Source organism: Phaethon lepturus, unplaced genomic scaffold (genome assembly GCF_000687285.1).
Source record: "Phaethon lepturus isolate BGI_N335 unplaced genomic scaffold, ASM68728v1 scaffold51639, whole genome shotgun sequence".
In the NCBI taxonomy this organism is placed as follows: domain Eukaryota; kingdom Metazoa; phylum Chordata; class Aves; order Phaethontiformes; family Phaethontidae; genus Phaethon; species Phaethon lepturus.
The window spans coordinates 1,581-29,069 of record NW_010562383.1 but is presented as its reverse complement, the minus strand read 5'-3'; the positions used below and the strand labels follow the sequence as shown (position 1 = coordinate 29,069).

Below are 27,489 nucleotides of genomic sequence, written 5' to 3'. Positions count from 1 at the left end.
CTCCGCTGCCGCCCTCCCGGAGCCCGAGGGGCAGAAAAAGGGGAACTTGTCCCCCCTCCGCCGCCGGATCGTCCTCGCTCGCTCTCGGCGTTATTGTTGTTCTTCAGCTGACTCGGGGCCCGAGAAGAAGGTGAAGGTTTTGGGGTTCACCCCCCCCACCCCCCACCGTCTCTCCGCTCTGAGTGATTGTCTAAAAAAGAATTAAAAATGGCCGAGAATGTGGTGGAGCCGGGCCCGCCTTCAGCCAAGCGGCCTAAACTCTCCTCACCGGCGCTCTCCGTGTCCGCCAGCGACGGCACAGGTCAGTCTCGGGGGCCCAGGCCCTCCCCACCTCTCGGTGCCGCAATTATTTCTCTTTTCTCCCCTCTTCTGCCTAAATCTCCTCCTCCCTTTTGCTGCTGTTAACTCGTGCCTGCCTTCGTCCTTTCCGTCTGTCTTGTTTCTCCCGTTTTCGCTCCGTTTGAACCTATTGGCGTTAATGGCAGAGGGAGGGTGTTGGGATGTTTCTGCCCTTCTGATTTTTTGGAAGTGATTGAAAGCAAAGCTGTGCAGTTTATTGTGCTTTTGATCAACTGCAGATAAGACTTAACAGTTTGTCATTTTCGTGTGTTTCACAATCGTAGTTATTACTGAACTCCTTGCTAAGCATATGCCTCTAATGCCGGTTGCAGAAATATGAAATAGTGCTAAAGATGATGCTTTTGTACACTTTATTGTTGAATTATGTGTGTACGTTTGTACACACACGTGTGTCTTTTATTTTGCATATAGAAGGGTTTTTTCACAACTCATTTAGAAATAAGATTTATTTCTCTGGTATTTTTCTTGTTTTCTTCCTACATGCAGTCTGCGTATTTGATATACTTTTTACAGTCCTTCTTACTTTTCCTTGAAGAAGGATATCTAAAACCTGCTTTTCTGATTCAAGTAGGCTATCGACTTTAGGAAAAAACCAGCTAAAACCAAAATCCAGATCCCAAGCTTGGGGCATAAGGTTTATCAAGACTCTTACCTTCTTAAAAATGAAATGTTATTTCACCTTATTTGCATTAAGAATCAATATGGAGTTCAGTTCATCTTGCATCTCCCATTTCTTTGCTGCGAGACCAAAATGTCTGAAATTCCCCTGTAGACTTACGGTCTGTGAAGATAAAGGGGCTGTTCTGCAGTCCTGCAAAGGTCTTCTGTGATGCTGTGAAGACAAGCTGGAGGTTGGAAATCTTATGTATCCCAATCCCTCGCAAATATGAACTGGTTGTACTGGGAGCGGGGGAGGGAGTAACAAAGGGCTGTTTAGCTTTTTAATGCTTCTTGTGAAGCAGATGAGTATTTGGTGTCATTTTGCTATGAGAGTACTTGGTTACCTGTCCCACAGGAGTTTCTTTGAACTCACTTTAGATCTTCTTAGCCAATGGGATATAGAGGAGGCCTCCTTCTGCCAGTGTCTGGTGAGTGGTGGCATTTCTGAAGCCACCGGTGGTCTTGTTCAATGCAGTTAACAAACAGCTGGCAAGAAAAAGGAAGAGTTGTTGGTTTTTGGGGGTTTTTTGTTGTTTTTGTTTTGTTTTTTTTAAAGCTCCTAATTTGACAGTAAACAGAAGGTTTTAGTATCTGGTTGAGCAGTGGATGTGATTCTACTTGGAATCCTAAAAAAATTTTTTTTTTTTGCCTTCTCTCTTCTTGGTGAATGACATCTAAGTTCTGAAAAGTTTCTGTGTAACTTTTAGACTGTATTGGATACAGGCAATACTACGTTGTAACTGGAGGACATGGCTATTCATAATATCAACAGGTCTCTACTAAGAGAGTAGAAGAGCATTGGAGAAGCTGCTCTTTAGCTAGAGCTAGTTGTTGGGGTTTTTGTGCTAGACTTGGAAACCAGTACTTAATTCAGTAGTAACCATTTTTAATTTGTCTTGACAGTAGTTATCTTGCTCTGTTTAGAGAGAGAGATAAATATGTATTTTGTGAGAGAAGTCCTGATACTTGACAAATATTAAAGGTGTATTTTGATTCAGATGAAGGCACATGTCTAAGTTAAGACATTTGTGATCAAATAAGGTTTGGATAATTTGTGAATGTGTTTCACTTTAACAGGTGCAGATTTTCACAGAATACTTGCTGTATTTTAATTATTATCTCACTGGGAAGCTTGATAAATGAATAGGGATTGTTGCACAGTTTCAGTAGTGCACGAATGGGATAGTTTTTCTCAAAGTGATTGAAGTTGACATCACCCAATAGCTATGTAGAGGTTTACAGTGGTGCAAACACTTTATATGTGCTACATAAAAAACTTCTTACCCTTGTGCATTTTTTTTTGTTGACAACTTATTACCTGGATTTGGGTAATACGGTCAACTTTCTGTGTTTTTTAATATGATATCGTATCTTTCTCTAAATAAAATGAAACCCCTTAACGAATAAACGTGTTTTGAGGGTTATATTTTTTCATTTGCTCCTTGAGAGACTGCAATGTTTTTGTCCCACTTTTCCTCTTGTGGGAAATTGCTTTGAAGTTTACATTTTTTAACCTATCTGTTCCTTAAATTTGCTTTGAAATAGTACAAGCAGCTTTCCTTAAGCTCCACTTATAGAACCTGTTATATTGTCCCCACTCCTTAGTTAATTATAGAAAATAAATAACATGGTGCTTATGTACTTACTCAAGCACTCTTTTTAAAACTGTTAGATTCACGGCATCATTAGAGAGAGGGAAGGAGAAAGGTAAGAAACTTGGCACTGTTGAAACTTTTCCAGCACATGTGCATACTGGATCTTTCAGTGTGTTTCTTTTGCTGTTAAGTTTTTTGACTCATTTCTTAATCTGAAATACTGTTTTAGCTTGTTAGATACATAAACCCAATGACTGACTCCAGTTAACTTGTTTCCAAACTTGCAGATGTTAAGGGTATTTATACTGAAGAGTAAGTTGAGTCTCTAATTCACTCGTTTTCACTGTAGACCTGGGTGATGCTGATGTTCTGGGCTTGGAATGTACTAAACTCAAATGTTGGCGGCTTTCTTCTAAAAAGAAGTTGGCAAAGATTGTCCTAATAACTTGATTTATTGGCAGCAGCCAAATATAGCTTAATTTCCCACTGTTGTTGCAGTGCTGTATCTCCTTCTGTCTTAAAAGTCTTAAATGGTTTGTGTGTTCCTTGCTCAGAATTTGCTTTGCCATACTGTAGTTGCGTAGTTTTGAGTTGCTTTATTAATGCCAATTCCTCCTTTGGGAGGTAAGAATAACATAGACTTATAGGGAAACTGAAATGTTTGTAACACATTTTGTAATAAACATTTTGAAGTAATTTAAGTCTTGGTATTGCCAGTATCATGTAGTATATTAGTAGTTTTGAATGGTTTCATTTTTTCTTAAATGTTTTGTACTCCTAGAATAGCTTCAGGAGCAGGACTGTGTGGATTCCCTTAAACTGCCAGAGGTTTCTCTACAACTTTTTTTCCTGTTTAAATGTTAAATTTTTGTTGTAAAGAATGGTAATTATACATATAGCTTGTCCAGATGTTACATTTTTTTGAGGGGCACTAGAACTCTACAGTGGGGTCACCTTTTGTTAGTTACAGTAGCCTTAGTATGGGATGTGAGTTTGACACTGGATGCTAGCACAGCTCTTCTGTACTAGCATGGTTACATTGATGTAAGTACTTTGCCAGTGCAGCTCATTTTGTGTACCTTTCCTTACTGGTAGAAACACTGTCTTGGTATGTTGCACCTAGTCTAACAAGACTTTCTTAAACATTGTATTAGCCAACTGGTGTACACCAGTCTTTCTCCCTCCCTCCCCATAACAGAATAATTTCAGTGCATTCTGAAGAGTTATCTCCTTGAGTAAATAAGTGCAAGTTTTTCATAAAGATACATTTTAAACTGGATGCCTTAAACAAGTGATTTTTTTTTTTTTTGGCCTTTATATTTGTGAACCCCTCATTTTTTCCTGCAGTAATGCAGGTGTGCTGAAATTGCCACGTACATATTTCTGTGGTATATTCAGGAAGGGAGAGTTTAATCATGTTTTACAGTCCTCCCTTAGAAATAACCTGTTTTCTGTGAACTAGGAAAGGTTTTCGGGCTCTGGGTTCAGAACTGCTGTGTTTCGTCAAGGAGTAACAATGGAGCATACTCTGCTGCAGCATGATTGTATGGTATCATGTCTTTGGGTTGCTAGATCTGAAAATAGGATTTTAAGTGCTTAGTGTTTCTGGTTTGCTGTAGCATTGGAAGTCAGTTTTCTACAATTAGTTGGCATGTGTGTCACATCGGAGATCAGTGTATGTATTTGTGGTATGTGCTTTAACATCCTTCAGTTTACTATATCCAAAAGTCGTGTTTTTCTGAGTAATAGCACATCTTTAACCTCCCGTTCAGTACGCATCTTTTGTAAAGTTTGTATGTTCCTTTTTTTTCAGGAACTGCTTCTGACCTTTAAAACTTTACTCTCCCTTACATCAAAGGTCTAAGACTTGTAATGAAACTTCTCGCCTGGACTACTGCAATTTTGACTGATACTTATCTTTCATTTGTTCCAAATGTATCAGGATGTTTCTTTGCTCAAAATGAATCATATTAATCTTGTCTCACTGCCTTTTCCAGAGGCATATGCATGGTTTTCAAGCCTGTTTTCAGACAGCTATGTTTTTTTTTTCTTAGAGTTCGTATATACTACTTTTAAAATCAAATACTTTTCACAAATCTGTTTTCTGACTCATATCTAAGACCAGTTCATTAGCTACATTTAACTTACAGCCATCAGTTAAATATTTTTATCCTTTCTTGTTGAGAGCCACATTTTTTTTTTCTATTTCCCAAGTATTAGTTGTTATGAGATGAGAAATGCCTTAAAATATGGTTAGATGTATGGCATACACTGTAAATAGAGTATTGCAGTGGTGGATGCTTGTGTGGCAAAAATGGGCATCTTTGCCTTGTAACTAAGTAGGTTCTCGAAGTAACTGCATTAGGAATAAATTTAAACTAAGAGAATTTAAGTCTGCAAAATTTTTTTAAAAAAGTAAACCAATTCTTATGGTGCTTAGTAACTTTTTATAGAAAATCTGGTAGACTTTTGAACCTCATAGATTTCTAAACTGCTATACTTTGTTTTTTTTGTCCCTTTCACCAAGTGGATTGTGTGTGTCTCTGACATAAGTATGCACTTTCTCTGAGCAGTGTTAGAAAGGTACCTAATTAAAAAAAAATCCACTACAACACAAGGACTGTACATATTGTGATGTAAAACTGAATCTTGAGCACTTACAAATAAAAAAACCTCTTGAGACTAGAAAACTAGTTTACAGATGCAATTTAAAAAATACAGATTCACAAGTTTGATATTGCAGGGAAAATCTTTGTTGCTGAACTTGGGACTTTAGTAGGTTTTTTTTTCCATCTAGGATTTAATTTTTGCATCTTGTCCCTCATGGTCCTAGAGCAGGGTTTGGATATAGTCTAGAGGGTCCCTAGTTCAGGTTATTGGTCAGTTGTGTATTTGCAGAAAACCACAGTTTTATCTTGAAAGGGTCTAGCAGACTCTGGGATTTAGTATATATTTTTAGGAGATACGGGTTTCATAAGGATAAATGCTGAACTTCTACTGTAGGAATTCTTGTTTCTTGTACTTTTACAACTTGGAGAAAGTGACTTTATTATTAGATTTTAATGTTGTATTATTTAGTCTGTATTTGCTGCATCTTCTCTGTAGGCTGCTTGATTATCCCCAGTGAGTCACCTCAGTGTCTTGCTTAGCTGCTTTAGCAGGAGCAGCCTTTCAGCGCTTGTTCCAACAATGCAATGATACTACTTTAACCTTTCTCATCACCCGAACTAGTGCCCCCTCTGAGAGCGCTTGGCCAAAAGTCATTTAGATTTATTATTTGACAAATTGAGTAATTTTCCTGTGTAGATTTCACTGACAGATAAACAATGCACACCTGTCTCCAAGGATTTGGCTTTTCTGTCTTTACTTAAACTGTAGCAGCAGGCTGAAGTAAAATACATCTGTCTCTGCATATGGTTGCATGCAGTGACAAAAAACTTCTGTGGTTACATAGAGTTTGTAGAACTTCAAGTAGAACTTGAACTAGGGCAATTTGCAGAAATTTTCTTCCCTGAGTTGTAAATGATGTATCTGACAACATGACTTTGTTCTCTTCCTAAAGAGCAACAAGTTTACTTAAAATGGATTGGCATATGAATGTGTTTAAAGTTCCCTTAAAATCTTGATGTCCTATATTCTTTTTCAAGAACAATATATTTCTGAAGAAAATCAGAAAAAGGAGTGTTGAATTCTGGTGAACTCAAATCATAGTAACTTGTTGTTTAGTTGACGATGTCAGGTGTTTTTATAGGAAGAGCAAGGAGATGAAATTGTGGTCCAATAGGCTTTTCATTAAGAAGTTCGCAGTATTTCAACAACTGCTTTTCATGAAAAAGTGCAAGTTGGGTACAGGACATTCAAAACCACCGCAGGTTATTTTCTATTATTGGTGGTTGTGAGATGGGGTGGAGAAAGATTTTGCTTTTTTCCATTTGATGGTGCGAAAACACTGCTGTGCTGCACCTTTTGTTGCATCTCCATAAGAGATGCAAGTAAGAGTTTTGAACTGTGTCTGTTTACTTGCAGAATCACGATTTACTGTTCCTTGCTTTGTAGAACTCCCAAATACAAGTGAATAGGTAATCTCTCTTACAACATACTCTTACTGTGTTAATGAACTAAAATAATGTAATTCTCAGTTTTTCTTTTTTAGAACGACGATAAAAAATAAAATTCTGGCAAAATGCTGGTGTACGGCTTGCTCAGTACAAAGTCTGCTGAAGCTAAACTGCCTTTTACGTATTCCTGAATACTATTTCAGGAGCTCTGAGGAGCGACTGGTTCAAGATAAAGAAGTCTGATCTGCTGACTTCTGTTTTTTGTTCACTTGTTTGGGGGGGTGTGTGTGTACAAAAATTCAGCATTGCTTTTTGGTTTTACTCAAGAGTAATGTTGAATGAACTCAAGTCAGTAATAGTCAGAAAACTGACTTGACTTTTTGGTAATTATATATGCAGATTGCATCATTTCAAAGCCCTTGTTAACTTGACAATGAAGTGAACTTTACTCTTTTCTGGAAACTGATTTGTAATCACTTCTACAATGAAACTGATTCAGTGTGTGTGTGCATATATGGGTGTTCCCTTCCTATCTGCATGTAGCCATTTTTTGCCCACCAGTATATCAGACTAGCAAGGCTTCTCTAACTTTCCAGACTTGTGTGCACGATGGTCCACAATTTGAGACTCCCAACTGGAATGCCGTTCTATTTAATGATATGACAGACCAACAGCAGGTAACTTAAGGTAGTCTTATGGGAATTGCGGTGGTGTACACCCGATAGTCTTGGGAATAGGAATACTAATTTAGAGACTTTTCACTAAAGTAAAAATGTAGCCCAGTGAAATTTATGCAAATAGCAGCATGTTCACAAGGAGATTAACTCTGTGACTTCAGCATTTTGGAATTAAAATGTCAAAACTTCGTCTTATTTGGGTCATCAGTGATGGCAAGACTAGTAGCTTTTCATTGTATTAGGTAACTGTGAATAGGCAGATACACAAAGAACAGTGTCTGTGAAGTTCCCCTTTAAATAATGTTAAAACACTAAACATACCCTATCTTGATTCTTGCGCCTAGCCTTTTCCATATGATTACACCACTTCTGCTTCCCTAGAACAGCTACAATTTCATATTCCAGAATCATAACCATTGAATGTTACCACTGGAAACTGTAGTGAAACACCTGCTATCATCTGTATCTCTAAATATTGGGTGTTGAAGAACTTTGAATACCATTATGGAAATGGAAACATTTTGTTATGAATACAGTTTTCGTCTGAAGTTGCAAAAAACACGCATCAACCAGAGTCTACTAAAGTTGGCATTTCTGTTGATATTAGTTTGGGACAAATATGACTTAAACTTGCAGATTATTGAGAGTTTGCAAAATTGAGACTTTTTTTCTTTAAGTGAGAGTTGATGTGTTTGACACCAGTGTTTCAATAGGAATTAGGATAGCTTAAAAAAAATGGAGAGTGAGGTCCTAATTTTAGGACTTCAATAAATGTTGAATGATAAGTTGTTGCTTTTTTAGAATGACTTTTTTTTTGTTTACACTTGTAAAATACTTATGTTTATACCTGGCTGTTACAACTCATAGTGAAAGCTTGTATACTCTAGATGGTGAATTGGACTTTGACCAACAAACGTTTGGTTATTTTTAAAAAAATCTGGGCCTGAAGTTATGTGCTGCTGTGACATGCTAACATGTTTTGTGCTGTTGTGTTTGTTGTCTTCCAGGGGTTTTGAGTATGTCCTTTTCAGATGTGCTTTCTGCTTGTATTGTTTGCAGTCATACTTCAAATTATCAAGTTTCTTGATGCGGTGAACAAATTCAGGTCTTTTCTGGATTAGCAGGGAAGGAAGGAGGCAGTGCTTCTCCAATTTCTTGCAGGGAACAGAATTTATATTGAAGTCTAATGCTGAGGACTTTGTTACCCAAATAGCGTAATACAGAAGAAGAATTCTCAGTTGCTGTTGCATAAGTGATAGTGAGGACCTCTGCATCATACTTCCACTTTGGGGCTGACTGATGATTGGGCTTATATAGGGACTGATGTCCTCGGATTTTGGAAGCAGTAGTTGCAAGAATCTAGACCTTCATATTTTAGGCTGATGTTGAATTTTTGCACCTTCATTGTGCATGAAATGAGTAGCTTAATTTAAATTAATTCTATATTTTAAGTTAGGAAAAATGGTTTGGCAGAGTTTGTGTTACCATTGGGTAATTGTGGCTTCATAGAAGATCTACATGAAAAGCTTCTTCTTAATGGGCTTTTATAGTAAGAATAAATCTGATCTCCAAAATGCTATATAGCAAAGTTCTCTCATACTCAGCTGGTAGAAATCTTAGAGGTTTTGCCCCTTTCTTAGATGTGGGGTTTTTTTCCCATGATAAAACTGTCTGAACATGTCAAACAATTTTCTGCTGTTGCAGAGGCGTTGGGAATTGATAACTTTATTAGCGCTTTGTTTCAAGTCTGTGCTTCACCTTTGCTTCTGTATTTTCATGGATACCTGAGTGTCGTCTTGTGAGGAATGTATCTCCTTATGTTGTTCTGCCTTTTTTATTTTTATGTTTTGAGTTCTGGCATGCTTTTTAAGGCTGTTTCAGGCAATACATTTTAGGGCTTGACTGCAGGCTTGAATGTCTGGTTTCTCTGGAATACTGGTTGTATCCTCTGGGCACTTTCTCTGTTACATCTAGGGTCTATTCGATTCCTGGATAGTTTTCATGTTGCCATGCAGGGAAGACACTGACCTCAGCAGCTTATTGTTACTCTTTGTCTGAAAGCACAGCAAAGGTATCGTGTTTTCTGTGTAGTCCAACATCATCTGTGGCTCCTGTCAACCTGTCACGTTTTGTATTTGGTGTCCTGTATTAAGCCTTGTCCACTTGTTTCATTGTGAACCTGATGACTGTGATACAAGTTGGTCACTGATAGGTTTCTGGAGCCCAGAAATATTTGTGCAAAAAGGTGAGTGTTCATCAGCTTTATAATTTGATATGTCTGTGTTCAGAATAGGATATAATAAATGGGATGCAGGGACAGGAACTGTGAAGTTTCTTACCTCTAAGATCAGCAGTGAGGTAAGCGCTGGAGTAAGTTGTTCTTACATGTCTGGCATTCAGGATTCTTCAGGCGTCACTGTTCACACATGATTTCTTCAGGTATACCAACTCTTCCTTGAGACCAAATGCTTGAACATCTTGAGTCTGAGGGTACAGTACACATGAGAGTAAAGCATCCTTGCTATTTTGTAGCACATGGGCAAGTTCTTAGAAAACTCGTGTTATGCACTGCAGCCTATTTGCTAGAACTGGATAATCTCCATGTTGATAGAAATGCCTGTTGTATTCTGAAAGGTGAATAGAGGTTTGTTGTCTAAATCCAGAAATGAGAAGACGACTGAATCATGACTGTAGGCTAGAAAGCATGCAAAAGAAACTAGCATGTGCCATTTGAACCCAGATGTTGACTTCTTTGCTAAGTAATTCATATGGATATATTTTCCATGCACTATAAGCATTGTCCAAAATCTCTACCTTGAGAGCTGTTAGATCACTGGTGCTGCCATGTGTTCTTGCAGTAAAACTAGCTTGAAATAAATACTTTGTAACTCGCTTGAAAATTCATCACTTGATAAGGCACTGATGTCTTACTGACTTAGGCATTTTGATTGCATGCTCTGAATCTGTACTAGTTTAAAGTCCATTTTGGTGCCAGGTGGGTTTCCAACCCAGGCCAGCAGCTTCTTTGCATCTTGCAGATTAGACACCATCAAAGGCAGACTTCTTAAAAGTATGGTCCAAAACTAAGAAAGTAACCCATAGTATGCAACACAAATTAGCACACTGATTTTTTTTTTTGAAGTTGCTTTCTCGCAGTTCTGAGTGCAGTTCATACTACTTAATCCAGTCTAACTGGACTGCTATTGAAAGAAATGGACCTGCTCCATCTACTGTCTTTCTGACCCACTTTCTCACTATAGATCTAATGTAGCCAGGGCAAGTCAGGCCGGTTTCTTGACTATACAAAAAAAGACTTGCTTTAAGTGTTTGGTAGTGGTATAGTTCCTAAAAGGAATTATTATATGCCTTTGCATGTTGAGACTACCTCAGGTTAAGACTTTCTGATTACCTACTTAGATGTTGTTTTGTTGGAGGTACTTTCCTTCGCTTTCCTTTGAATCTTAGGTGGCAGTAGCAATCTATTCTATATCTTCTTGTTACCTATAGAAAAAAATACACTAGTAATACCATTAAAAAAACATAATGTGGAATCACCCTCTGTTGCTCTGTTGAGATGACGATTTAGCTTTGCCACTTACTGCCTGAATATTACTGGATGTTTTTTATTTCTTAGGCCAGATACTGTATGTTCTGTTGCATCCCAATTTTTCTGTGTTTAATTATGCCCTAATATCTCCAGGGATTGTGAATCGGGTAGACAAACCTTTGCCGGACTAATCTGCCTCCTTTGTCTTCCCACAAGCTTGTATTTTGTAAGTAAGAAATCTTCATGTGTATCCTTAATGAAACAGATTGCAAGGCTAGCAATGGACTCAGTGTACTGGAAAGTCAGTCAGTTCTCTGGGTGTTTATTGCCATTGTCTTAAGCAATGCCTTTGGCTCTTGTGTGAGCGTATGTGCCATTATTTTCACATAGTCCATGGACTGTCTGGCCCAGCCTTGTCAGTTTTTGCATTGGACATGGTAGAACTCTGCAGCGGGCTTTAGGAGCCCTATTATTCATAAAAGACTGACATGGATTGCAACTGTTGCTGGATATACTCAGTGTTATTGATTCTTGTAGTCTTTTGAAACTTATGCCTCCTGGCAGTTGACTATAAAGGTAATTTTCGTAGTTGAACAGACAACTGAAAGTTTTCCTAGTTTTGGTGTTTATTTACTGGCTAAAGAAGACTTTGAAGGTTTTTTTTCAGAAAGGACTTATAAAAAGAGCAAACTCATGCCAGAATGTTGTATTGTTGGTATTTACTACTTATGATTTTGGGTTGTAGCTCATAGTATTCTTTTATGATGCATCTTCTGTTATGTATTCCTAGGATTAAAAATCCTAGCAAGTTAGTCTTACATGGAAAGAACAGTTTACGTTTTTTTTCATGTAAAGAACTAATCCGATTGGGATTATCTCACAACCATTTACTTTTGGTCTTTTTTTTTTTTAACATAACTGTTCATTTGTCGTGTTTGAGGCACTAACAAAAAGAATTAAATACACTTTGCGTTTTTATGACATTTTCCTTCCCATTCATGGGTGGCACAGAATGACAGGGCCAAGGAGCTCAGGTAGCTGGTACCTGGATACTCCAGGTGGATATGAGTGAGTAAACCTTAAAGCTGGAATTATCTTCTCATTTGTGAGGAGGGGAAATTTAAAAAGGAACGAGGTTTTCAGAGAGGCAGATTAATATTTTTTTGTGAAGAAATATGGGCAAATCTTTGTCTCAAAACAAGAATTGTACTGCCCTTTTGCAGTGTTACATCTGAAATCATGTAAATGTGTTGTTCTGAGAAAATATTCTGTAGTAGTTTGAAAAAACAAATTAGTTCTTCATATTTAGATGTTTACTGGTCACTTTACAAGTGGTTTTGTGAAAGGCTTAATACAATGGTTTGATCTCAGGAAAGACGTAGTCGGGATTTTTGTTTTGGGACTTGCCCTGTCCTGGAAACTGCGTTTGTTCAAGAGCAGTTCTTTCCCCAGCTACAATTAGTCACAAAACTGGCCTTTGAGTTGTGTGGGCATCTTTGCCTCAACAGCTGTTTCCCAGTTTGCAGAAGGGAGGTTGCTGTGTACTGCCATTATGGTTATGTTGTAGGTGCAGAGTTTGTGCTGGCTTGTGCTCTTCCCAGACACTTTAGTCTTCAGTTTTGTTTGTTCATCATTAAGGAGAATTTTTTTTTCTGGACAGCAGACAAACTTGTGAATTATAGATTGTATTTTTTACTCCTTCCTCTCTCGTTGGCTGTTTGTCAGGTCATTAGCCAGAGTTTTCTGGATGTAGTGCTTCAACGTTTGCCTGGTAAAGGTGTCCTAACAGGCATCTTAAGATGCCTGTTGAAGCTATTTTAAACTGTTGTGTATTTTTTTTGATTGCTTCCTCCATTTCCTTGATCTCCCTTCTAATTTGAGGGTGTCTTCCCATGGTCATCAATATTTAATTCTTAACTTAACCACTGAGCTTTGTAAGGTGGGGGTGGGGTTGAGATAAGTCTACTAACACAAAACTCTGAATTCATTATTTAGGAGGAGAACTTGGACAAAACTTTATTCTTTTGATTCTTCCTTCACTTCTGAATCTTCAAAAACTCTAGTCGTGCTGAAGAATATACCAGTGATGCAAATAAGAGATCAGTCCTTAGTATGTGTTGCAAAGCATAACTTTTAGCACAAGATTTATGTTAATGAAGAATGGGCTAAGTGATTTTGATAGTTTAAAACAGTTCTTTAGTGGAAATTTTCATTCTGTCTCTGGTGCTTTGCAGTAATGAAAAATATATAAATGGAGTTATAAAATCTCCTCTGTTGTGGTGTACCTGCATTCTTGCCAACGTCATACTATCTTTTCAGAATTCTTAAGTCATGATCTTATCTGCGGTAACAGTTGTGAAGTTGTAGAAACTCTTGTTAGCACTGGAGTTTGACAGTTTGGGTTATGGTATCGTGTGAAACATTTTGAACAGATTTCTAATGCTAATGAGCTTTTCTGACTTACATGCTGTTTAACTGTAACCTTTTTCCATTAATATTTTGACCAAGTCCTCTTACCAGCCTCTTTAGAATTCAGTGTAATTAACATTTCCTTTTAAATGCAGTTGCTGAGATAATGAGTGGTATTTTAGGTCATTGTCTAGATCTGAAGTTTTTGAAAATGCAGTGCAATACGTCCTACAGAGCATCCATGGAATGATCTTTCTGGCAGAAGTGCTGCTGAAATGTTCCAATAGTTAAGATCGCAAAACTTCCTTTACTAGGTATTCTCAGATTCCAAATATTGAACTTTACTGCCTAGTTGTGTGTAGCTACATCACACAGTGGCACAGCTTTCAGACATAAACTTTCTAGGTTATTTTTGTTTTAACTACCATAGATTAAATATACAGATCAAGGTGCATGCTGCTTCTGCAGACATGAGAACTTCTTGTTTTCTTGAGCAAATTGATTCTGGGTACTGTGTAATGTTCTTGATCTATGTATCCCAAATAGTAACCTTTCTCTACTTGGTTACCTTGGGGATTGCTTTGCATGGGCTCTTGAGATGTGAATTTGATTTTTTTCATCTTAGTGTGTTTTCACAGCTTTGTGGCCCAGGAGGGTTACTTCGATTGTTTTCTGACAGTGTTCATTGTGGGAAGATGCTGTCTGTCCAGGGAAGTTCAGTGGAATTTTGCAATTCTGTGCTGGGAATGACTGGATGTGGAAGACTAAAAAAAAAATAAAACAAAACAAAAAAAACCCCAGCAACACCCCTCCAACAAACAAAAACCCAAAACCCCACAACAAAACCTCTATTTATTATTTTATAAATAGTAAACATTTTTTTGGAAACTATATAAGTGTATTAGTTATGTCTGTTCCAAAAGTGACAGAGTTTAGTGAAAAATTCAAGGCAGTGCTTTCTCATCAACCTTTTAATTCTTTGTAATAATTGTTGTCTAATTCCATTGGCTAACTCTGTGGGATTTTTTTAACACAGTTTTTTCTCTGTCCTTCCTTGTCAAATTTCTCAAGTTGAGAGATCATAGTCTGAGATACCCAGTGATCTTTCAACACAAACTGTTGTAGGAGAGTGAAGTAGAATGGTTTTCTCTAGTTGAGACTCTGTAAAGTTTAGAAATTACTTTTATCATGACAAATTGGATAGTTTTCAGTAATGACAGATACATAATTTTGCTGGAAAATAGAAAGTGAAGTTTTGCTAGTTACTTGAAATAAAAAAGTAGAAACTAGTGAACAAGATTTTTTTTCAAGACACTACTGATTGCTCTGACCTCAAACAAAATTTGTTTTGTTTTTCAGATTTTGGATCACTCTTTGATCTGGAACATGACTTGCCAGATGAACTGATCAGCTCCACAGAACTGGGACTCACCAATGGTGGTGATATTAATCAGCTGCAGACGACCCTTGGCCTGGCACAAGATGCTGCCTCTAAACACAAGCAGCTGTCTGAACTTTTACGGGCTGGTAGCTCCTCAAATCTCAATATGGGGGTTGGTGGCCCTGGCCAGGGCATGGCCAGTCAAACCCAACAAAATAGTCCTGGAATGGGAATGTTAAACAGCATGGTGAAAAGCCCCATGGCACAGGCTGGGTTGACTTCTCCCAATATGGCGATGGGTGCAAGCGGACCAAACCAGGGTCCTTCAGCCCAGTCCACAGCAGGGATGATGCCAACAGTAAACAGTCCAGTTAACCAGCCTGGCATGGGAATGAACACAGGGATGAATGCTGGCATGAATCCTGGGATGCTGGCAGCAGGCAACGGACAGGGGATGATGCAGGGGCAAGTCATGAATGGTTCAATTGGAGCAGGCAGAGGGCGACCTAATATGCCGTACCCAAACCCAGGAATGGGTAGCGCTGGTAACTTGCTGGCTGAGACACTGCAACAAGGATCTCCACAGATGGGAGCACAGGCTGGACTGAGAGGGCCGCAGCCTGGCACCATGAACAAGGTAAGACAAGCTAAACTTGACTTTATTACCTTACTTCTTGTTGTTGACTTTGTTTTGTGAGATTTATTCCTCTGCAGTATGCATTCTATAGAAGAGGATTTTTTTCCTTGTAAGATTTTTTTCCCTGAATCATGTGGTAAATAGTTTATATGCTGCTCAAGTGGAATTTGTGGCAGTCATGGGAGGCAAAAATTGAGTCTTGCACAACAAGCAAGACTATTGCTAGATTAAAAAGCCTATTTTAGAAATCTTGTGGCAGTATAGATTATCAACAACAATGAAAAGTAACTTGATTGTATTTTATTCTGTTTTATGCTTTGTCCACAAATGTGTTTTCCCATATAAAGTGATGTTGGTATTGTGTGATGGGAATCCATCAGAACCTTTTAGATGTTGTGGTGCTTTTTTCTGTGTGACACTTAATGATAGTATTTGTTTGAGATCAACTGAGTGTTTATGCTGTAGCTGATGCTAAGAGGCACATACAGGTTTGAATGGACTGATGTACTAAGACGTACATTGGCCTTGTTAAGAAATAGGTATCTGAGTTAATGATGGAACGTGAATGCTTGTGTAAACACCTGAAGATGAATGTTGGGTTCTTAAGACTGTTAATCCAACTCAGTTCTAGTTTTAAAATTTACAAAGACTTTGTCAGTAGGAGAGTAAACCAGAAAGCTGGAGGGAAGGAAAAAAAAAATATATATGTCTAGTAATGAGTTGATTTTGTGGTCTGGTCATTTCAGATATTTTTGCCTGATAGGAAAGTTGTTGCAACACTTGATTGCTGCAGTAGAAAATTTGTATGCAGTAGTTTACAGTGGAAAGAAATATGTAAAGACTTAGAAGCATTCTTGTGTTGGAATTGTATAATGTCTCATTCATTATTCCTTGGCTGTAAAAAACCAAACAAAACTTCAGAAAGCTGTATTCAGAGGTCAAAAATTGACATGTTGACGAATTAGATGAAATGCAACTTCTTAATCCTTATTTATCAGACCTGAAGTAGGGTTATGCACTCTAATGAACTCATTTATTTAGGAGAAGAAAAGACACAAAATGAAGCTTTTGGCTTATGTAGTCCAAAATTAAATTGTCTCTCCATTGCTTAAATTCCGAAATGTGCTCTACATCTACAGAAAGAACATTTTGTGCTTCTGGAATATTCAGACCAAATACATGATAACTTCTGGTTTTTAGTTCATAGCCCCAGACTAGAGTTCTTTAATTGCTGATAAAAAAAAACCTTGAGACGCGTAGTGTAAGTATGGTGGCTATAGCCCTCATAAAGGAGTTGAAAGTGCTGGATGAGAAAGAACAGTCTGAAATGGAGGCTGAAATTCCAGAATGTCTTCAATTGGTTTGGTTGTTGGCAGGGAGCCTGTGTTTCACTTCATGCAGTGAAGTTAGCAAAATCTGACAACAGTAATATCTGACTGTTTTATCTTTCCACCCATCTGCTTTTGTGTTTTCCCACCTACAAATCTTCAAAAAGTAGATGAAAACAGAGGACCCTAAGCAGGTGTTTTTAAAAGCCAGTTATTTTAATTGGTAAATTTAGTACTGTGTTGCTGTTAATGTGGGAGTTTGTGTAACAACTCCTGTAGGTTTCCTTCATCTCTGCAAAAAATGTGCGTTATCCAGGAGCTGCCCTTCAGTAGGAGAAAAAAAATAGAGCAGACACTTTGGTTGTGTTCAACTTCATCATGTTAGTTTGCCACAGTCAGCCCCTTTAGGTGATGGGAGGATTGTCTCTGTGTGTCCTCTCTCAGTAAAACAGATGTGTGTTGTCTGCAGTTGTTTCTATGGAGGAATAGCTTAACTTTCCTGTGATGTTAACTAATTGGGAAGGACAATGTTATGCTCTTCTAACAGTAAAGATGAGCTGTAAGGGGCTAGTCAATTTGGAAAGCAAAATTGGTTACCTTTCTGCTTTGTTCTGTTGTCCTGTGGAGTTACTGAAGCATTTTCTCTCCTCCCAAAACATTGGCTAGCAATAGAATGGAACACTTGCTTTACACATTAGCCGTGTACTTCCCAACTTTTCTAGTTGTGTGTGTTACTTTTTAGGACTCAGTCTCAAATGTCAATGTAAGTGATTGATTTGGGGTCACCTGGTATACATAAACTTGTACTGTCATAATCTGCTGCTTACATCCTGTGGTCTAATGCCATAGTTTTATGTATGATGTAAGCAGTCACTGACATACAAAGAAGCAATTCTGTCTGCATGCCATCTCTGTGCCAGCTGTATGACAGGCTGTGTTGAGGATCTAATCCAGGCTTGAAACTCACATGGTCACTTAAAAACAAAGTTTTAATTTGAATTATTTTTCTGGTCCGGTTTATATTCATCAGTTGGAAAGCTAGTGCTGATATTAGGGAGGGGACATACTAAAAGAGTTGATATTGCCAGTCAGAGGAGGGTGTGGACCCTTCTTTGGTGACAGTACCAGCTTAAAAATGCTTGCGAAAGTCTAGCCTGAAAGGAACTGTTAGAAGTTTGGAGGGGAAAGGAATTGTAACAAGTTTTGCTTTCTTGAATAGGTTTTTGTTTTGTAGGTGCTTGGTTATGTGCAAGTTAGGAGGATGACAGATGTGCCTATTACTCTTAAAATACAGTTTTGGAAATTTTGTAACACTCTGATTCTTTCAGTGTTTAAGCGTTTTTCAGGATTTTTGTTTCACTAGGTAGTTTTACAGACTTGATTAATTTAAAAGTAAACAGATGGCAAATTCAAGCTCTAATAAGAACAAATTCACGTTTCCTGTTTTGAACCATTCTTCACTTAGAACTAACTTCACTAGTTAAAGCCTTCAGTTTGCTGTTCCACAGGGTTTGGTGGAGGGTGCCCAGTTGTGGTCTTATTGTCCAGCCTTTTATTAGGGGAGGATAGTATTTTGCATATAAATTGGTGTGTGCATTTCTGTGATAGCAGTGCTCTATCACAGAGTGACTAAGTAAACCTGGCCCTCAGGTCATTTAGATTTCATCTCCCACTGATTCCAGAAATGTTCTGTTACTCAAGTAATGGAATAGATGTGAAGATAATTCAGATTAATAAAGGCATTACTACTACTTCTGCTACATATTTGACTTGCATGTGAAATTAACTTGAAATGTTTAGAGTTCCAGTGGTAGTGCTTTGTCATTTGGCTTACTGTTTGAGTATATACAGGGTTCTCTCCTATTATAATGGATACACTTAGTTTTATCAGTTTACCCTCTCAAGAAGAATTGATGGCAATATTTTACAAAGACAAATGTAATTCTTTAGAATCTCTGTAACTTCCCTTAAGCAAACAATAAGAAATTTTGGAATAATAAAGTTTTGTTCAAAGTTGAAGAGAGATTGAAGATGATGTCGCCCTCAAATTGTAAAATTAGGTAAAGAAAATAAAAGCACCGTATGTTCCTCAGTGTTAGTATATTCAGTGTAGCATTTTAGGTAGAAGGTTAGTGTTCTTGGCTGCCTTATTATTTTCATTAGCCGCTTGATTCAATGGGTAAATGTATCCATACTGTTTAGACTCTGTGACCAAGTGTACCATACAGTCAAGTACAGTAATCCATTAAAAGCGTAGTTGTGTGTTCTAGTCCTTTGCTTTTTCTTCTTTGGTGAGCCAAGGTGAAAAAATGGATAATTGCTCACTTTATCCCAGTGTAAGGGAGGAATGTTTGTTTATGAGGGAGAAATGGAACAGTGAAGACTTGTCTTTGAGTCTACGATTCTGGGGTGGATAGGGGAGTTGTTCAATACTGTTGCTGATATCTAGTTGTCTGTCAAATATTATACTGTCGGTGAAACAGTTGTTTTTGTAGAGAAACAGAATATTTGTAATGTCTATGTGCATAGCTGTAACAGGTATTCCTCCTCAATTTGTATTCTGTGGTATCAACAGTAAAACTAGAAGCGGAGTTAGTTACCTGACTTTCTTCCAAAGTGAAGATGCATATGTTTCATGGCATTACAACAAAAAATTGGGGAATTGCCTCCACTTCTGTAGTTGCTCTTCTCCGATGGAGTGAGTGTCTGAACAGCCCTATCTGATGCTGCTTGTGCTTGTGAACTAGGATGTTTCCTGAACTCATGTCATCCATGCACTTTACATGGTGAGAGGTGCACATCTTCGGTTATTCTGGTAATGACAGCCCCTGCTTCCATGAAGGCAGGAAAGTCAAGTTGATTTCCACTGTGTATGTAGAAGTTATTCTATAACTATAATCACTTTGAGATTACCTTTGGTGTCTCTTAGCCATGCATCATCATGTTTTGCTGTTTTCCTTGTTTCTTCCTCCTCCTCTTCTCCTTTACTGTGATGTGGATTTCTGTCTGCTCTTCCTTGTGTGCAAGTCCTTGCATATGTGATGAAAGTAACTTAAGGCTGTGAGGAGAGGAATAAAAACAACAGATGGGATGGATAAGAAGAGAAATGGGAAGAACACTGGAAGAAGGTGGTGGCCAGGAAGGAGTGAGTAGAGGTTGCACTTGCTGACTTGTAGCTGTGATTCAGCCATGTATGTTTTTGCATGGTATTGCAGATGAAGCCTTGTACTTGTCTCATACATTGGTACTGACACCACCTTTGGCTGCTTCTTCTGCACTCGTATCTACCCCTCACTCCCAGTAGACCATTAATATGATGATGAACCATATGACAGTCTTTCTGGATGTTTCCTTACAATAAAATTACACAGGATTATTTTTATCTTCCTTCTGTAGTCATGACATCATCCATTTCTTCCTGTTTGATTTCTTTTATTCAGGCTTCTCATCATGTCACAGCAAATGGCATAAGCATGATCCTCCTTGTGCCAGGGTCACAAGGCCACCTTGTGCTGGGTGAATATTTTCCCAAAGGACACTTCTCTTGACTCAGTCTAGAGTTGCATGCAGGTTGTTGGTGTCAGGTTAGTGGGTCTGTGATGGCAGGACCGGGCAGCAGTGCCATGAGATTCAGCTGTGGATCTGGCAGGTGTCAGTCTCACCTGGACCAAGTAATGGCTGCTGATTTGTTCCAGGAGACCTTGTGGCACTTGTTTTTTAGCATCCTTCTGAGGTGTTGCTTAAGTGTGTGCCTTTTGGAGTCATTTTGGCATGCTTGCCCTCCAACCTGGCCTGCGCTTCTCTGGTCTTTGCCTCTCTTGTACGCTGAGATGGGGAACTGAGGATTACCCCTGTTGGGAGCAGCTGGGTTGAGCTGGGCATGTAGTCTTCTGTTGCCAGGTCCCTGGTGAGTCCTGTTGGTGAGGTGGAAGATGGTTCTCATACCTAGGGAGGGTGGAGCCCTGCGTTTTTGCCATGGAGACAGCCTTGTTTGAGGGGGCTGGTTTTGCACCCCAAATAATGCCAATTGCTTATGCTTGAGAAAACATCAGAGATCTTTGTGCTAGGCCAACTTGGTTAGTATATTTGAAAAAGCCAGATGCTTCACATAAAGTTTGTGTCCAGCTGTGTTGCAGATACTAAGGTTAATTGGCATGGTCAAACCTCATCCCTGAGGTTCCTCGGAAAGCTTCTGTTTTGGACAACATAGCAAAGGTGCTTTTGCAGTCAGGACAGAGCTGGCTCATCAGGCCACAAGTTACTGTCAATCCTTTGGTATCAATGTGTCCCCAGTTGTCTGAGTTGGGCATCTTGATTTCACACCAGGGTGTGAAAATGTGTCTTCAGCCTTCAATTCTGAATTGTTTGGTGAGTTTTGGTTTTTTCAAAGGCTGATAGCAGCATAAGTTGCAGAAGTCATATGGGGGCAATGTTAGCCATGGCCAACATAGTCTGTGCTTTAGTGTAGTCTCAGGTGTCAGCTAACTTTGGGAGCTATGATTGTTAATGAACTTGAAAACTTTGCTTAGAAATTTTTGTTTTTGGGGATGTACCTGCTTTCAAAACCCTTTCTGGAGCCAAAGGGATCAGGTTTTCTTACAGGAAAACATTTCTTATTTTCTTAAGGAAGTAATTCCCACTGTTAGTCCTTCACCAAGTCTTGAAGCTGTTAATCAATTTGAGGCAGCAATGATGATGGGGAAGAGTACTGAAAGTGTGTTTGCTGATGCCTTATGTTTTTGTTCTCCCTTTCCCTTCTGCTCAACTTGCACATAAGATCTTAATTAGTCTTCTGAGGGAGAGGCAGGAAGGATTTGAGTCTTACCTGTTCTGTTTTTGGCAGCAGCTGCCTCATCTGTCACCATATATGTATTCCTCACAGTGGAGGCATGGCAGGGGTGGTGCCAAAGGAGACAAAGGAAAGGAAGCTTTTTTTGGTTCTGCCTGATCATTGCATAGTTTGTTTATCTGCCATGTGTAGAGATTTTTTTTTATTGCTCTCTAATGAATTACTGCTGTGTGATTATGGTTATTGCTTATGGCGGGGGGAGCCTGTCCTCAAGGGAATTCACTTGTACATATCGGATGTCTAAAATGGCAAGTTCTTTACTGAGCTTTGTGCTCCTTTTCCTGTAGCTTGGTTTGATCCTGCTTTATTTTGTAAATGTGAACTGAAGGCCATTATAATGCCATTATAAATGGATTGGTAGATGTTACAACCTGAAAAAGGAAAGTGTTTGACTAATCGCAGGTAACCTCTGGCCACGTAGATTTCTTTTCTGTGCAGGTTGGAAAAGCTTAGTAAGGAGCAGAAACAAGGTGTTTCTACTAGGGGAGGATGCTTTGAAAATAAGCGTGGGAGTGATTGGAAGCAAACCTACTGTAGGAGTTTGTACTTTTTTGGATGCAGGAAAATGCCCAGACTTGAACCAAAAAGCATCAAGAAGACTGAACATTGTCTAGTGAAATGCTAATGTGAGTTGAAACAATACAACTTTTTAAAGTATTTTCATGCCTTTATTATTATGAGTTACGACTCCTCTAGGATCCTGGCTGAGTAATGGTAAGAGCTTGGTAATCTTAACAAATATCTTCAGTTTTCCTGGTTGTCTTTGGCTGGTTGTTTTGGTTTTAGAAGGCCAAATTTCCCATGAGAAAACTAGATGGAAATGCAAGGAATGGATTAAAAAAAGTCAAGAGGACAAACAATTTTTTTAACAAGATTGATCCTGACTGGTCTTTGGACTCTGGAGCATTCTAAGGCAACAAATGGTACATTCTGGTATGCTAAAACTGTTGAATATGCAAATAGGTGATGCATATTGCAGAAAGAAGCATATAGCTTGTGTGAAATACAAATCTACTTCCCCTGTGGATGAATGGTTCACTAGCTTTGTTTTGTTTGCAGACTTCCTTCCTACCATCTCCTTTGACCTCTAGTACTGCTCACTGTAAATGAGTTACTGTGACTGTGTGTGGTGTTACCTATGCCCATGATATATTCTTAAATTGAAAACGGTTGTGTACTGAAAATGCAGACATGCGTTGTTAGAGCTGTCTGGAGAGGAGCTGTGGGAGTGCTGACAGTTGGGAAGGAGGTTTTGGGATAAACTGTGCTGATGTGAATGAAGGTGGTATTTGTCTCCATTTGGAGTCTGCACAGATGCAGGCAGCAGAAAAATTCTTCCAGACTTGCAAATTATATAGTCCATGGTTCAAATTTGTGATTGGGAAAGCTGAAATGAGAAATCTGTTGGACTGACCTCAAAGATTGGTAAGTTGGCCTCACTCTGCTTATAGGAACTGGTTGAGGAGTTAATGTTGTGTGATACATGAATACATGCACATATGGGAGGAGGGGAAGCGTGTGGATCGGTATTGCATTGCAGCTGGTTCATGGCTGTGATCACTCTTGCTTCTCTGAAGTATTCATTTGCTTTTACATTGTGAACTTCAGCTGTCTTACCTCAACATCTTACCGTTTTAATTCCTAGATGGGAATGATGAGCAATCCCAGCCCTTACGGCCAGCCATATAGTCAGAATACTGGGCAGCAGATTGGAACCGGTGGACTTGGGCCTCAGATGCAGAATAAAGCTGGACTGCAGAATAGCTTACCACAGTTTCCAATTAGGAATGCCTAACATGGTAAGTAGAATGAAAGGTGTCTCCAGAAAATGCTGTAGCAGACCGAAGTGGAGCAGTATGCTATTGCCGTAAGTTTTTGCAGCTGTCACACCCAGTGTGAATGTGTGCTCTGAATCCACACACAATGCATGCACTTCATCTCCTGAAAAGGCTGATATGAAGGAGAGGACTGAGTTGTGCTTTCTGTGTTGCTAAGCTGCATCTCCCCTCTTTGCCCTTCAAACACCGTTAGCAGAGAAAAAAATTAAGCTCCTTAACCAAAGTGAGTTTTGCCACCTGTTTGGACACCTCTGCTCTCCTCTCCCATTCCTTCTCTTGTGGTTGGTGTATTGGGCCCCTTTTCCTCTGTGTAGCTTTGTCTTGAGGATTGTTTTTCTGTTTGTACTCACCAATGCTTTTGGGAGAGAGAAGTATGTCTTCTCAAACAGGTATTACCTATGATAGGGCTTAGAAGCCCCAGTCATGTGTTTGTTCTGAATTACATGAACACACACAAGTCCTGATGCTGGAGGTTCCCTGGCAGTTGTTGCTGTAGTAGCCCTGTTGGTTCTCCCTCCCCACGCCCCCCTCCACTGTTACTGCAGCAGGACTTGAGGAAAGGGGAGGTGAGAGTGGTGGGAGAAGTGGATGGCCAAGAAGTGGATGGCCCAAGCTTCTAAATGACTGGCCTTAACATTAGGTTGCCTAGACTGAGCTTAACATTGGTGGCTGAATGTGTTTGCCTCATTATTTTAGAAGCTTAAATTGGTTAGGGGTATGACATGTGACATGTCCTACTTTTTTTCCCCTTACATATATTTTTTTTAATTTGGGAAACAAATTAACATTTCTGAATATAGCCTGTGTTTCTCCCTGCTTCAGATTCCAACCTTCCATGCCACCTGGGAGGGTCAATCTCTTGATCTTAGTAACTGTTGTTGAAAAACTTTTTCCAGGTAACTTTTGTAGCTTTGAATTAAAAAGAGCTCAATCCTCTGGGTTGTATTTAATATTTTTTTAAGTTGAGCATGAAACGTTGGAAGTCTAGCAAACCAGTTGGTTGTATGAACCAATAAAGAAGAAGCCAAAACTTGCTGTTCAGAACCTCGGCTGCCAAGCTTGTGCTAGTGCAAAGTATATAACTCTTTTGAAGTTGAACTGCTACGCAGCTGAACCTAGGAATGAAAATTTGCTGCTATCTCAGATGTCATTTAGAATGGTAGGCTGCAAACAAGGCACTTACAGTCATATCGGAACATACACAAACCCTGAGGGGACTGAGTATTACTCAGTGGTAAAGTCTCCTTGTAAAATGAAAGGTTAATACTAGTATTGAAGAGCTACAGGAGAACTGGGACTTAAGAGTGCAGGTACCTGAGCTGTAAAAATCTGGAGATCTCCAGAAACATTCTCCTAAACCCTCTGTGAAGAGTCTGTTAGAAACTGAAGGCTGTTGAACTGAAGTGATACAAGCAACATAGAGCCCCTGCGCCTCTTTTCTTTGCTGAGTACTCTTCAAATGTCACCTGGAAGAAATACAAAGAAGTCTGAAGAAAAACAGAAGTACAGAAGAAGTACTAGATGTTGCCATACTTTACATTAGTTCTGTGGCATGTATGATCCTGAAGTTGTGCTTCATCTCTAGTAGAGACTAGGAGATGTTTGTTTTGAATGCCTACGTTTCCCAATGGAAAAAGCTTCCCGGAACTTCCCCCTTCATTCTCCTTTTCTAGGAACAGTCAAATTGAGGCACCTTATACTGAAATAGGAGGAAAACTCTATTCACTCTAAAAGGTGCATTCTTCCGTTAATGCAAGAATTGTGGATGCAACTTTCTAGCCCCCAAAATGAGGAGGAGATTTGAGGTCTAAGTGCTTCTGGTTGGTCTGGCACTGCAAACTGTGCACTGTGAGCATGTGCAAAGTTCTGCTGGCCTTTGATAAGGCAAGAGCTAGGACTAGGAGAGTGATACTGGGGAAGAAATTGTGGCTGGCAAGAGGATTATTGCCAGGACTGTTGCTAAGGGGTGTATTTAATATGAGTCATCCAGAGCTACAGATAGATGGGCTATTCCTTTAATCACAGAATGTAGTAGTTGTTTCTCTTATCTGGTTTTTATTTTGTTGTTGTTTACTTGCTAAATAGATTATTCTCAAAAATTTATTTCTGGGAGTTTTCTTTCCACCTTCTCCAGGGCCAGCAGCAGGCTCCTCAAGTTCAGCAAGCTGGGATGGGGCCAGCAGCTTCTCAAGGAATGGGGTCTGGAGCACCGACAGCAGATCCAGAAAAACGCAAACTCATTCAGCAGCAACTAGTTCTCCTCTTACATGCTCACAAGTGTCAGAGGCGAGAACAGGCCAACGGGGAGGTGCGACAGTGTAACCTCCCTCATTGCCGAACCATGAAGAATGTCCTGAACCACATGACACATTGTCAGGCTGGCAAATCTTGCCAGGGTAAGTGGAGGAGTGGTTATATAGATGCAGTCAACATCTGCAGGATGAGAAGGGCTCCTAGAAAGAGATGGAGAGCTAGTGGGTGGCTTGGGAAGTAGAATTTTTTTTAAACTATCTGTCCCCTTAAGAATGGAAACCTTAAACTTCTTCTGAGCCTTTAAAGTTTAGGCAAGTTAGAGGGGACAAGGTAGCACAAAGAGGTGAGTGAAGATCTTTTGCTTAACTTTGTAACTCACTGTAAGATCTTTTGGATGCTGCCTTCTGATCAGGGTAGATGCAAAGTAGGTATCTGCAATTAGGAGTCTACCTGTCTCCCTTAAATGGAAGAGACAATTCCTGGCCAGCTATTGCTCAAGATTTAAGCTGCTACTGGCACTGGTGAACTCTTTGTCTATCCTAGTAGCCAAGGAAAATGTATGCTACCTTCCTGGTAGTCTAGGCTTGTCTGGGTTGAGCCAATTGCTGGCATCTCAACTGCTTGGTACAGTCTGCCTGATGTATATGGCGTTATCCTTTAAGCTGGAGGGACGTAGGCTTGGGTGTATACCATAGAGCTTTCAAGTAAGCTTTAGTTGAGCCAATACTACTTGAAGAAATCTAGCTACATCTTCAGGGCTAGTTAGTGCTGAACTATTCTGAGTAATACCTTACTGACCTGTGTTGATATGGATGTGTGCCCTGGGAGAAATAGTTGCTCCCTACCCAATTTCTGTTGACCATGTGGAGATATTGGCAGTAGTTTGTAAAAGTTTTTCATTCCCCTCCTTTTCTCAGTGGCACATTGCGCGTCTTCCCGACAAATCATCTCGCACTGGAAGAATTGTACAAGACATGACTGTCCTGTATGTTTGCCTCTCAAAAACGCTGGGGACAAAAGAAATCAACAATGTAAGTCTGCTGGGGAATTCTGCGTATTGGTACACACAGAGGCTTGTGTCATTTCAGCCTTGATGCTACTTGTTTCTGTCTTCACCCTTTGTTTGCATCAGATGTCTCTTTCCCCTTCTCTTTTTGTCCCCTTGGTCTTCCTGCCAAAATCTTCGGGAAGATTTTTGTCACAATGTTACCTGTATGTTTTGGGTTTTTTTCTAATTTGTTAATGTTAATTTGGGGTCTTCTCATGGCTGAAGTAAGCAGAGATATTTCTTGGTTTAAGAAAATAAAAAAAAAGGCATTACAGTGGCTGTTGAAGAGCTGTATGTACCCTTCTGTCTTTAGCCTCTGTGAAATGGTGTGTCTCTGTCTTCAGCTTGAAGCAAACAGATGTGTTCTAAATACTAAGAGTGGGATTTCCTCTCAGAAGCTCAAAGGGAAAACAGCATATTGTTGGAATGGCTGATTGGGTCAAAACTTGTCTCCCTGTTTCATGACAGGTTTCCCAGAACTGGCTGCTTCTCTGCATGCTCCTAGAAGGATATGTTTTGGTTCTGAACAGCCAGTGAACTCTCTTCTTTCCCTGCTTTTACAGACATCTTTGACTACCTTTTGCTGTCTTTAACTTGGTATGTCTCTTCTAGCACTGCTGGGCGGAGCTGCAGTAGGACTTGCAAATACTGGCTCCGTGGGTGTGGGGCAGCAGACAACACCCAGCATAAACACTACCAGTCAGATAGACCCCAGCTCCATTGAGAGAGCCTATGCAGCCCTTGGACTGACCTATCAAGGGAACCAAATGCAGACACAGCCTCAGCCTCCAGTGAAGAGTCAGCAACAAGGACAGTCACCCCAGGGTCTGCGCCCTATGAATCCTATGA

At 39.5% G+C, this 27,489-nt stretch overlaps 1 protein-coding gene across 1 annotated transcript; it reads left to right on the top strand.

The window, feature by feature from the left end:
• LOC104626340 (histone acetyltransferase p300-like) lies at window positions 1–27,489 on the top strand (the record flags this gene model as incomplete). Its single annotated transcript, XM_010294232.1, is given in 7 exon segments — window positions 1–301; window positions 14,666–15,324; window positions 23,147–23,283; window positions 23,285–23,300; window positions 25,474–25,735; window positions 26,510–26,623; window positions 27,253–27,489. Coding segments are annotated over 7 exon segments (1,519 nt in total), but the record flags the coding sequence as incomplete, so codon positions are not given.